Source organism: Caloenas nicobarica, chromosome 28 (assembly GCF_036013445.1).
Source record: "Caloenas nicobarica isolate bCalNic1 chromosome 28, bCalNic1.hap1, whole genome shotgun sequence".
Lineage (NCBI taxonomy): Eukaryota > Metazoa > Chordata > Aves > Columbiformes > Columbidae > Caloenas > Caloenas nicobarica.
The window spans coordinates 3,183,060-3,196,221 of record NC_088272.1 but is presented as its reverse complement, the minus strand read 5'-3'; the positions used below and the strand labels follow the sequence as shown (position 1 = coordinate 3,196,221).

Below are 13,162 nucleotides of genomic sequence, written 5' to 3'. Positions count from 1 at the left end.
TGTCTAATTGTATCCCAATGCAGGCCTGTACCCTGTTTTATCCCTTTTACTTCGTTAGCATTACCCATATTTTTATTTATGGTTATTATGTTTGTACATAACTGTTCATGTTGAGCTCACTATCCTGAATAATGAACCCACTATAAATAGTTTTAAAACACCTGAAAGCTGTATAAATGTTTTTCTAACACTGTGTCAGAGCTTAGTCTCCCATAGCATCTCTGTAACAAAATGACATCTCCAGAGTGCAGTTCCTCAAGATTTGGTTGTTCTTCCAAAGCTGTTTTCAACAACAGGCCCAGGAATTTCCCTCAAAAGGGCCTGAGGAAAAAGCTCGATGCCACCTTGGAAGCTGATTCACAACAGAGTTGTGATTTAAGACACAACCCTTGCTGTCTGTTGACAGTGGAGATGGGGAGTGGTCATGAAATACAGCCACACTGGGCTGTCCTAGTGCATGATGGGGCAGAGGACAATCCTCCCGGAGAGGAATCTGGAGCTGCCCGAGAGCCCGTGAGATACACACGGACCGGCTGTGCCTGAGGTGGGCAGTGACAGGACCCCACAGAGTGAGACATGGCCCAAGGTGGAGTCATCAAAGGGAAAGCACTAAATGCAGGTATCTGCAGGGAAACAAAGATGGACACAGACCATCTGACACAGACCAACTCCAACAGGCAACAGCACCTTCACAGCCACCACACCAACAGCAGCACTTACACAACCATGAGCAACAGAACTGACCCTGTCCTGTTCCCCCTCTCAGGCTGATCTGGTGTGAAGGTTGCACGAGTGGTCTGTACATCCTGGGTAGAACCTACCTGCAGTTTCACACACCCCTGTGGTCCCTCCAGTGTGGACCTGGGGTTTGGGTCAGCCCAGACTCAGAGATATTACCCACTTGGACATTCCAACCCTGGGGTTCTCCAGATCCTGGTGTTCTCCTCCTCCTTGCTAGCCTCACTTAGAATTGACCAAGAAGGTGTGTACGTGCCATCACACCCAAACGCACACACAATAGTGAGCCCACTCACACAGCAAAGAGCCAGGAGCAGAGTTTGATTAGTTTTGTAGTTTAACGCTGACAGACAGCTCAGCACCCCATAGTCTGTCACTCACTGCCCCACAGCAGGATGAGGCGGAGGATTGGAAACACAAAAGAAAACTCGTGGGTTGAGATTAAGACAGTTTTATAGGTAAAGCAAAATCTATGCATGTAATCAAAGAAAACTAAGGAATTCATTCACTGCATCATCGGCAGGAGGGTTTTCAGCCATCTTCAGAAAAGCCGGGCTCCATCACATGTAATGGTTACTTGGGAAGACAAACGCCATCACGCCGAATGTCCTCCCCTCCCTTCTTCTCCCAGATTTTATTGTTGACCATGGTATTATATGTTGTGGAACATCCCTTTGGTCAGTTTGGTTCAGCTGTCCCAGCCATATCCCCTCCCAATTTCTTGTGCACCCACAGCCCCCATGCTGGTGGGGTTGGTGTGAGAAGTGGAAATCCCCTTGATACTGGGCAAGCACTGCTCAGCAATGACTGAAACATTGGGGTGGGACCAACACTGTTTCCATCACAAATGTAAAATGGACTCATACAAATTGCTATGAAGATAAGTAACTCTACCCCAACTGAAACCAGTCTATTAAGCAGGACAGACCATGGTGCTCAGGCAGGGAGTTTGGCCAGACCAGCACTGACCAGCCACCTCCCCACGGGCAGCTTGTTTCTTGAACCCCCCTCCTCCCCACTCTTCCACAGGCTGCTTCTTCCACGATCCAAATTTCTCTGCCCCGATCTCCTCACAATTCATAACCATCATCAGTTACTTTTTCCCCAATGGGCTCAGGTTTTCTCCATTTGCACTCAAATTTGATAGTTTGGATTCCATTGCCTTGGTCCTCTGGGACTTCGGTGACATCACTGGTGGCTCCTCCAGGCACTGATGGCCTTGCAAGACTTGACTGCCCAGACAGTCCCCAGTGCTCCCCTCTGTGCAGTCTGGCCAACCTGGTCACATCTGCAGCCACCTGTGAGGCCCAGCTGGCACACACGGAGCTGCCCATACTGCTGGTCCCTTCTCACATCCCTCAGCTTCTCATGCATGTCCCACAGTTTCCCGTGGCACGTACAGGTGGTTTCAGCCCAGGGCAGGGCCTCCCCAGGGGCTCACTCATCTTTCTGCAGCCTTCCCGTCTGGTGTCCTTGATGACCTCATGATACCTGCCTACCTCTGGCCAATCACATTGCTGTCATGAGGTGACCTCACAAGTAATAATCTGGCCATGTTGGCTTTGTCCACATCTACCCCAGGTAACTGCAATAGAAGTGGCATCACAACCCACCTCCAGCCGTGTCATCTTCCCCTTCTCCTGCATCTCCCGTCTCCCAGGCTCTCAGCACTGCTGGGGGTGTTTCCCAGCATCCAGGTGACATCACCAGGCCTGTCTCACCACGTGCCCAGTTGGGTTGTTTCCAAAGATGTGATCCACCTCCCTCCCATGATGCCCCACCTTGCATCATCCTCTTCTGGCACCAGGGGTCACCTCCCAGCCAACCTCCCACACACTGCCCCTTTACCTGCCTCTCCTCTTTGCTACCCAGCACTGTCGTTTCTGCTGGGCAGGCAGCAGCGTGCTCCCCATGGGGACTGCAGAGCCCTGGTGGGACAGCTCGGTGGTGGGAGGGCAGCCATGGGTGGGCAGGGCTCCTCAGGAAGGCAGGCGGGTGGATGAGGAGGTGGAGATGAGCTCTGTGCAGAGGGGAGCCTGGCGTGCACAGCCCTTGCCTTGGAGGAAGCTTCATGGTCACAGGTCCTGGATTACATGGCAAGTTGGACCATCTCTCGGTCTGCTGGGAGGGCAGCAGAGCTGGGCACAAGCAACCCAGGAGGTTCCTGCAGGATGTGGAAGACAGCATTTTGAGACAAACACTGGACGAGCTGACTAGGGCTGGTCTCTTACTGACAGACAAGGTGGATCACGCTGGGGATCTAAGGATGAGGGCGGCCATGGCTGCAGTGACCGTGAGATGGTGGAGAAGCAGGACAACTGCAGAACAACAGTGCAGTCCTGCAGGAGAACTGATTTCAGTTACCGGAGGATCTCCTTGGGCTGTCCTGGAGAACAGAGGGACTGCTGTCTTGGATCTTCAGGGACAGCTTCATCAAAGCCCAGGAAGAAGCCAATCTGATGGTCAGGGAGTCGAGCAGGGCCTGGCAAGAGGTCAGCATGGGTGCACAGCGACCCCCTGCCTTAGGAGATCAAACAGCAGAAGGACGTGCAGGGAGGCTGAAGGGGAACAGGCTGCCCAGGAGACAGACAGACAGACAGCTGGCCTGGGGGTGCAGGGATGGAGCCAGCAAAGCCAACGCTGAGCAGTGGCTGAAATGGCCATGCAAGGGGAGCGCACCCAGGAGGGCTTCTCCAAAGATATTGTCAGCACAAGGAAGGCAGCTGAGGGAACCCTGGTCCCAGTGGCCAGTGGGGCAGGGGATGGAGTGACAAAGACAGTATCGAAACAGCAATTTTTCAGAAGAAAGATTCTTCCTTTGAGAGTGCTGGTAGGAAATGTGTTTTGCTGAGTAACTGGACGCACCTATGCATTTTACTATTCATTTACCTCTACATAAATATTTCTTTTTCCTTATACTCACATAAAAAGACAGATAACACAGGTCTGTTGAGATCACTGTCAACATGACCATCTACAAAGAGAATAGTTCAATTAACCTTTATATTCTTCTTTCCTCCATCAGGCAAGAGTGGCCAACAGCTTCGAGCATGACTCACGCTGTACCAAGAGTAAAAAGTGGCATTGACAGTCCAGGGCAGTGGATTTTTTGGTGCCTTCGACTCTGTGCAAGACACATGGATTATCTTTCTTAATGCTGTAGGCTTTGGTGGGACAGAAATCTAGAGAACATTTTCTAAAATTGGAGGGAAAAAGAAACCAAGTGAAAGATGTAGAGTGAAGGAAATGCTTTCTTGCATCTTTAAGCATCAAACTTTGTTGGTGGTGTAATTCTCCTTTCTTTGTTTTGAATACTTTAAATACCAGTGTTTTCCCATGAGATCAAAAGGAGACTTTTCAGGATGTGCATTAAGAGCAAGAGGACAACTACTGATCTTCCACAAGATTTGCTTTCTCAGCACTCTCTCTGTTAGTCTGTGCATCTGACCTCTCTCATCCTTCAGGTATTTCCTCCTGCCCTAACTAAACTGACCATGTCTGAAGTACAATTTCAAGCAGCCAATCTGCACACAAGCACTTGCTCTCTGGATTTCCCTTCCCCTTACTGTTTGATCACTCAGACACTTGTCAACAATCCAGTTGCTGCTTTCAGCTTCAAGGAGTTAAAAGCTTCATTGTCTTTCAGTAGTCTGTCTAATTCTGTCTTTAGCCAACTCTTTTATTGTGTTTATTTTACAATTCTCTTTCTCTCTAAAACATTTCTTGCAAGGTTATGCCTTGGAGAAGGCGAACCTCATTGGTGGCAGTTTTTCCTTGGCATACAGTTGAGGAGTGTGGTTTTTTTTAACCATGATTCTTATCAGTTTATTTTGTTTGTTCAAAAGTAAAGAAAAGTCCCTCTTTGCCTGTGTGCAGCCAGGTCTCCAAGGGTGGGAGCTGGTGCAAAGGAGCTGGAACATCCAGCTGCAGCCTGCAGTGGAGAAGTCTGGGGTAAGGAAAAGGGATGCAAGTGCCAGGTGGCCAATGAGAGAAATGATGGGGTTGGGGAGGTGAGGAGCAAGGTTGTCCACACGGTGTCAGAGCTCAAGGGACAGCTTCTCCAACCAGTCCAGACCTCCTTAGGAGAGACCCTGGATCAATATCAGATAATGCTGCAATCACCTCTTCTGCACACGGAAAAAAAAATAAACTATATCCTTTACCAAAAAAAAAAAAAAAGTCATTTTTATTAGAAGGTTTTTGAAATCACTCTCCATAACTACAGTAGGAAATGTCTCTAATTAACTGTACAAGACTAGAAGGAAATTACAAGAAGAGACATGGTTTCTTAGAGCTTTCTTCAGTGTGATGAGCCCCATGGTGCATTTGGTGCTGAATCCTTGAACCTCAGGTGCTGAGAGGAGATTGCACAAACCTCTCCAGAAGTCAAAGTCAGAAGAAAGAAGTACTAAGTCCCTTGAAGTATTAATGAGTTCCACTGAGGGCAAGTACCAGCAAAGCCTCCCCAGGGACTCGTTAGAGCAGAGAATTGGAGGCCATGCTGGCAGATAAACAAAGGGTCATGTGCAGGCAGCTGAGGTGCTGAGAAAACCCTGGTTTTGTTGGACGAAGCAGAGAGGCCAAGGCCTGACCCCCAGCCCCTGGGAAGGCAGATCCTGTCCCTCACCCGTTGCTCAGGGCTCCTCCTGGGGCAGGGGGATGTGGGCTGTGTGATGCTGAGTGAAGGACAATGGTGTGACAGTTCCCAGCCTTACTGGGGTGTGCAAGGAGGCCATGGGGTGCCCCAGTGCCTGAGGACAACATGGCTCCTCATAGGCCTTGGTGGCAGAGATGATTGCCATAGCCAAGGGGACAAAGACTTGGGTTCTCTTGGCGACATCCAGCCTTGCCAGTGCCCTTTGCCATCTCCACCACGGGTTGTCCTCCACTGTCCCACAGCTGCTTCTGTTTCCCTGCAGGCTGTAGACACCCATCTCGCTTCCTCCCCTTGCTCTCACCCTGGTGTTTCCATACATTGGCTGATGTGTCTCCACTCTCGTGCTCTGTTCCTTGAAACACAAGGAGGTGGACTGATCTCATGCTCCTTCTGGATGATTTCTCATATCGCAGCACCACCCTTTGAGTGACATTTCTTCCTCCTCATGTCCATTCCAAGCTGCGCTGTGTGGCCGTGTTTCTGCTGGAGAAAGGAGGATCCTGAAAACTACTGACCTGTCAGCCTCTGACCTGTGCCTGGGAAGACCGTGGAACAGATCCTCCTAGAAGCTGGGCTAAGGAACAAGGAATGGTGACTCAACCAGTTCCCTGGGCAGCCTGTTCCACTGCTTCACAACCTTTCCCATGAAGAAATGTCTCCTAATATCAATTCTGAACCTTCCCTGGCACAAGCTGAGGCCATTTCCTCTCACCCTATCACTTGCTACTCAGGAGAACAACAACACCCTCCATGCTACAACCTCTTTTCAGGTAGTTGTAGAGAGTGAAAAGGTCTCCCCTCAGTCTCCTTTTCTCCAGGCTAAACACCCCGGGGTCCCTCAGCTGCTGCTCAGAAGACTTGTGCTCCAAACCCTCAACAGCCTTGTCCCCTCCTCTGCACTCACTCCAGCACCTCAAGGTCTTTCCTACAGTGAGGAACCCAAAACCGAACTGAGGATTCGAGTTGTGGCCTCACCAGCGCCGAGTAAAGGGGATGATCACTGCCCCAGTTCTGCCCACTACACTATTCTTGATGCACACCAGGAGGCCATTGGCCTTTTTGGCCACCTGGGCACACGCTGGCTCATGTTCAACTGCTGTCGATCAACACCCCCAGGTCTTTTTCCGCCAGGCAGCTTTCCAGCCACTCTTCCCCAAGCCTGTATTGTTGCAGGGGATTGTTATAAACCAAGTGCAGGACCCGGCACTTGGCCTTGTTGAACCTCAGACAACTGGCCTCAGTCAGCCAAGATCCCTCTGTGTGTCCTTCCCACCCTCCAGCAGATCAAAACTCCCACCCAACTCAGTGTCATCTGCAAACTTACTAAGGGTGCACTTGATCCCCTCATCCAGATCATTGACAAAGAGTTTAAACAGAACTGGCCCCAATACTGAGCCCTGGGAACACCACTAGTGACCGGACAACAACTGAGTTTGTTTCCGTTCACCACAACTCTTTGGGCCCGGCCCTCCAGCCAGTTCTTTATCCATCGCAGATACACCATCCAGGCCATGAGCTGCAGCTTCTCCAGGAGATGCTGTGGGATACGGTGTCAAAGGCTTCACTGAAGTCTAAGTACACAACACGCACAGCCTGTGTGGCGGATTCACTCCCCCACGACAGACTTTCCCTCATCTGCTAAGCCGGTCACCTTGTCACAGGAGGAGATCAGGTTGGTCAGGCAGGACCTGCCTTTCATAAAGCCATGCTGATTGGGCCCGATTGCTCGTCTCGTATGTGTGACCTCCCAGTCCCTTTCCCAGCCCTGTTCCTGCTGTTGGCCTGTCCCCTGCAGGGGCACAAGTGACTCACAGTCCCCTCCACAGCCATTGGCTTCCTGCTGGACTATGAGTTCCTGAGACACAGCTGAGCACATGACATCGGACCCAGCCATCGCCCTCCTTGTGCTCCAGTGTGTGAGCAGGTAAAACTAAGCTGGTTTCATCAAATGTATCTAATAGATTTCCTATCAAGGGTTTGAGTGGAGAAACGTTCCTCAGAGGAGCTGCTGTATTTACACTGGGGCATTTTATGTCTCTGCTTCTGCCTCTTTTTCTTTCTTCTTCCTCTGTCTATTCTGACATGAAAGAGCTCTCCAAGAAAAGATTCATGGAATCCTACAATAACGCAGGTTGGAAGAGATCCCTCAACACCATCTCTCTCCCACTGACCTTTATGGCACCCCAAGGAAGAGCTGATAGCATTTGTGCTCCCTTGGGTTCATCTTACCACATGCACACAGTGGACAGGCACATGATGTGTATGCTTACAACTCATCTGTACAACGAAAACATGGAATCATAGAATGTCCTGAGTTGGAAGGGACCCACCAGAATCATGGAGTCCAATTCCTGTCCCTGCACAGGACAACCACACAGTTCATACCATGTGTCTGAGGGCTTTGTCCAGTCTCTTCTTGATCACTGTCAGGTTGGGGCCGTGACACCTCCCTGGGGAGCTTGTTCCAGTGTCCAGCACCTCTGGGTGAAGAATCTTTTCCTCATGTCCAGCTGACCCTCCCCTGGCACATCCTCCTGCCATTCCCTTGGGTTCTGTCACTGGTCACCAGAGAGAAGAGATCAGTACCTACCCTTCCTTCTCCCCTTGTGAGGAAGCTGTAGCCACCGTGAGGTCTCCTTTTAGTGTTTTCTTCAGCTCTGATGCTCAGAAACCCCTTGGTTTGCTTTCTGAAGCAGAAAGGAGAAGCCATGACCCCCAGGCAATGGGAAGGGGGATCCTGCCCCTCACACACGGCTCAGGGCTCTTCCTGGGACTGTGAGGTGTGGGTGTGCAAGGCCGAGGGAAGGACAACACTGGTACAGCAACTTCCAGCTTCCCCATGGGGCTGCAAGGAGGCAACGAGGCCCCAGTGCCATGAGGACAACATGTCTTCTCCCGGGCCTCAGTGGCAGAGACAACTGCCATGGCCAAGAGGACAGAGACCTGGGTCCTGTTGGTCCCTTCCAGCTTCACCAGCGCCCTTTGCCATCTCCATCACAGGCTGTTCTACACGGTCCTACACCTGCCCCTCTTTCCCTGCAGGCTGCACACACCCATCTGCTTCCCCACCTGCTCTCACCCCAGCATTTCTGTCCCTTCACTGATGTGTCTGCACCCTCACTGGCTGTTCTTTGGAACACAAACCATGGGCTGATCCAGCTCCCTCTGGGTGGCCTCTTGCACCACAGCACTGCCCTTCCAGTGACATTTCTTCCAGTCTCCATCTTCCAAGTTGCACTTTGTGACTTTTTTTTCTCTCTCTTGCTTTTTTCTGCTATTAAGGAAAACTCAACCATCTCAAAAATTGCTCTTCAAGCAAGGAACCCAACCCGTTAGGCTTCTTGTGGTCTTTTACTTAACCAGAGAGAAGTCACCTCACCATGATCTTCTAAATCCCAGGACTTATGCGGGCCTTTCAGCTTCTCTGATAGACACGACCATGGCCCTGCTGCTGTCCCATCATGTTCTCATGTGGAATGGACATGACAGCCCTGTGGGTACTTATGCAGAGGTTCTTTCCCAGCCATGTTCCTGCTGCTGGGCTGTCACCTCCAGAGACAGAACTGAGACACAACTGACCTCATAATACCACACCCATCCATCCTCCTCCTTAGCAACCAGGACCTGACCAAGACGGAAGCGTGTTCTACACATTCCTACACCTGCCCCTCTTTCCCTGCAGTCTCTAGACACCCATCTCGCTTCCTCTCCTTGTTCAAATTTCTTAAATATATTTCCTACTAACAATGTGGGTGAAAAGCACTCCTCACTGGAACTGCTGTATTTATTTTAACGTCTCCTATATCTCCTCTTCTGCCTTTTTAAATTTTTTTACTATTCTTCTACCTATTGTCTCTCCAGAAACATCTCCAAGTCACAAATTATTTCAAATCACGGAATAACTCAGGTTTGAAGAGAGCCCTTGTCTCACCCATCTTGTCTCACTCATCTTGTCTCGCTCTCCTGCTCAGGGCAGAGTGAACCAGGGGAGGTTGCTCGAGGCCTCCTCCCAAGTTTGCACCATCCACAAAGGAGCTGAAAGTGCACTCTGTTACATCATAGAAGGGGAGAATAAAGACGTTCAACAGTGTTGGCCCAAGTGCTGGTCACTGAGAGATGACACTGGTAACTGGCTGCACGGAGGACTTTGTACCACTGACGATATTTGGCCTTGATGGTTCAGCCAACTTCCCACCCAGCATCCACTTCTTGAGCCCCATCAGCACCACTCTGCCCAGAAGGAGACCATGTCTGAGGCCTTGCAAACGCCCTGCACACAACATGCCTTTTTTTCCCCTGTCCATTGGGGCTCAGCAATCCCTTCCTTGTCCTTCACGTTCCTGGAAATGGCTGCAGGAGGACATGTCCCATCCCCTTCCCAGGGAGGGAGGTAGGGTGGCCAGCCTGTTATTCTCTCAGTTCCTGTTCGTGCTCTTCTTGAAGATGGGTTTGAGGTCTGCATTTTCTAAGGACCCCAGAACCATTCTGGTTTCTATGGTACTTTGGACAGCACAATCCAGAATCACGGGCAACGGTGACATAGCAGACTGGAGGACTTCCAATGAGCCTGTCCAAGGCAGCTGAGATGAATCTCACTGATCCAGTGGGGTTTGTTCCTGGAGTCACACACAGAAATGTCAGGTTCTGTCAGGTTCGATCATCTGAGCCAGCCTTGTGAACTCCTTATGCACCCAGGGATGTTCAGAGACAGAGTCTGTACCTTTTACACACAGAGGCAGGAGTCACAGTGTCCATCTGGCCTCCTGTTGCCACTCCCAAAGGACGGGAGGCACCTCAGCCCTGTGGTGTGTCACCCTGCTCTGCACTCATCTGAGATGTCCCACGTCATGAGGAATGGACACGGGACCTCAGTTCAAGGAAGAAGATCCCAGTGGGTTGTTTCCCATGGGCTGTTACTCCCAATGTGAGTGACCTTGATGTTTGTCCCACAGGCCTTCCTGGCACTCCCAGGAATAGCTGATGGCATTTCTGCTCACTCGTGTTCATCTCACCTCATGTACATGACGTGCATGCCCATATCTCATCTGAACAATGCAAATATGGACTTCTGACCTACCCATTCAGGAAAAAATTCTCCATCTGGTGTAACAGCCCAGTGCTGGAAAGGGAGGTTGTGAGGGGCCAGTCCATGACGATGCCCTGGGGCAGCTTCCACGGGGTGTCCTGTGCACAGGGGCACAGCCCAGCCCCTGCTCTGCTGGTCCTGCAGGTCTCTGGCAGGAGGCCTGGCTGTGAGAGGACACTGCTGTGTGCCCAGCCCTGCACACACACACTGTGCAGCTGTACACTGATGTTTGCATCTGCATGTCACTTCAGCATGTTCTGCAGAGAAGCTTGGAAGAAGAGCTAAACCTTCAGGCCCTGCCCATAGGAGATGACCGTTCTTTCTCGAAAGGCTGTTGTGAGGCCAGCTCTGTCACAGCAGTGCCCATGGCCTGTCCCTGCCTGCGCTCACAGGACTGACACACAGCAGGACGGTGACCAGGCTGCCAGAGCACTCAGGCCTTGCACCAACACAAGGGATGAGAAGGAGAGTGTGGGAGTGGAACGAGAACAGCTCTGGAAGGCCAAGCGCTGCTGCTCCCTGGAAGTGCTGCCAAGCGAGAGCTCTTTCCCCTTCCACCCATGCACACAGGAACTGTCCCTGCAGCTTGAAAAAGGTCTTGGAGTTCGGATGTCAGCAGAAAACAGTTTGCCGGAGAGCCCTTTATTTTGCTTAAACACAGGGAGCATGATTCCTCATGGACAGAGACACTCAGTGAGAAAAGAAAAGCAGGCAGTGAACTAAAAATGAAATTACAGTAGTATCATAAGAGAAAAACACAACTAGAGACAAAAAATACTGCACACAGGATGAACCTGCAATAAGTTAGACTATAACTCGTATGTAGAAGAAGACAGAGACAGTTTATAGCTTCGGAAGAAATCCAGTCATCAGTTTCCACAGGGCATCCTTGAGCTCCTGGTTCCTCATGCTGTAGATGAGGGGGTTCACTGCTGGAGGAACCACCGAGTACGGAACAGACACCACCAGGTCCAGGGATGGGGACGAGATGGAGGGGGGTTTCAGATAGGCAAACACGGCAGTGATGACAAACAAGGAGACCACGGCCAGGTGAGGGAGGCACGTGGAAAAGGCTTTGTGCCGTCCCTGCTCAGAGGGGATCCTCAGAACAGCCCTCAAGATCTGCACATAGGATACCACAATGAACACAAAACACCCAAATGATAAACAGACACTAACCAAAATAAGCCCAGCTTCCCTAAAGTAGGACTGTGAGCAGGAGAGCTTGAGGATCTGGGGGATTTCACAGAAGAACTGCTCCAGGGCATTGCCCTTGCACAGTGGCAGTGAAAATGTATTGGCCGTGTGCAGCAGAGCATTGAGAAACCCAGTGGCCCAGGCAGCTGCTGCCATGTGGACACAAGCTCTGCTGCCCAGGAGGGTCCCGTAGTGCAGGGGTTTGCAGATGGCAACGTAGCGGTCGTAGGACATAATGGTGAGAAGAGAATACTCTGCTGAAATGAAAAAGAGAAACAAAAATATCTGTGCAGCACATCCAATATAAGAAATGGCCCTGGTGTCCCAGAGGGAATTGGCCATGGATTTGGGGACAGTGATGGAGATGGAGCCCAGGTCGAGGAGGGCGAGGTTGAGCAGGAAGAAGTACATGGGGGTGTGGAGGTGCTGGTCACAGGCTATGGTGGTGATGATGAGGCCGTTGCCCAGGAGGGCAGCCAGGTAGATGCCCAGGAAGAGCCAGAAGTGCAAGAGCTGCAGCTCCCGTGTGTCTGTGAACGCCAGGAGGAGGAACTGGGTGATGGAGCTGCTGTTGGACATTCGCTGCCTGTGGGCATGAGGACCTGTGCAAGGAGGAAAAGACAGTGACAGTTTAGATGAGACTCCTCTGAGCAAAACCAAAGCCATTTCCCACAGACCCTCCCACAAAGAGACCCTTTTCTTTTTCCAGGAGAACGTCCTGGCTGGAGCCCTCGTCGGTGCTTGATGAGTGTGCAATGAAGAGCAGGGTCTCTGCCCAGGGGCTCTTGAGGAGTCAGCCTGAGCCTGTGTGATGGGTGGGGCAGGGGCCAGTCCTGGGGTTCAGCTTTGTCAGATGGAACCGCTCCTGCTGCAGAAGGGACTGTCAGCATCTGTACCCGCAGGGCTGAGAAACTGAGTTTGAGAGGTTTGGCGTTTCTACAGCTCCTTCTCCCCTCCCACCCTGGGAAGTGTTGTTGGGTGTCAGAAACCCTCAGCATTTCTGCTGCACTCAGGGAGAACAGAGCGAGTCCTGCGAGACCAGAGGATGCCTGTGGGTCAGTGCAGAGTGAGGGCAGCTGCTCTGTCCCTCTGTCTTGCTCCAGCTGCCCTGGGCTGGCACATTTCTGAGATGGAGGGTGATCACACTGCCATGTTACCCTGAAAAGCCACCATGCAGCAGCTGAAGGGATGTTAATGAGGCTTCTGGCAGATGTACTGATGACTCTGAGTTGCAGTTCAGGAGTCTCAGTGACTTGTTTAAGCATGAGAGCTCATCTTCATTTTATCCTTTCCTTCCCCCCCCATCCTGTGAGATAGGAAACTGAAAAGGCAGGCTCACGAAAGCTCCCTATCTGTCTGGTAATCCTTGCATTGATCTTCTGCTTGAGGCATCCACTTGGAAAAATCCTGGGGGTGATCTGGAGCTGTGAGCAGCCCTGACCCACACAGCACCCCCTCAACAGCAGAAGCACCTTTCCTGCCTT

The 13,162-nt window shown here is 51.3% G+C and overlaps 1 protein-coding gene across 1 annotated transcript; it reads right to left on the bottom strand.

Annotated features, from left to right (window-relative positions):
• Positions 1-9,501: 9,501 nt before the first annotated feature.
• On the bottom strand, positions 9,502-11,876 carry LOC135999378 (olfactory receptor 14J1-like; the record flags this gene model as incomplete). Its single annotated transcript, XM_065652935.1, has 2 exons — positions 9,502-9,625; positions 11,362-11,876. Coding segments are annotated over 2 exons (639 nt in total), but the record flags the coding sequence as incomplete, so codon positions are not given.
• Positions 11,877-13,162: the final 1,286 nt, after the last annotated feature.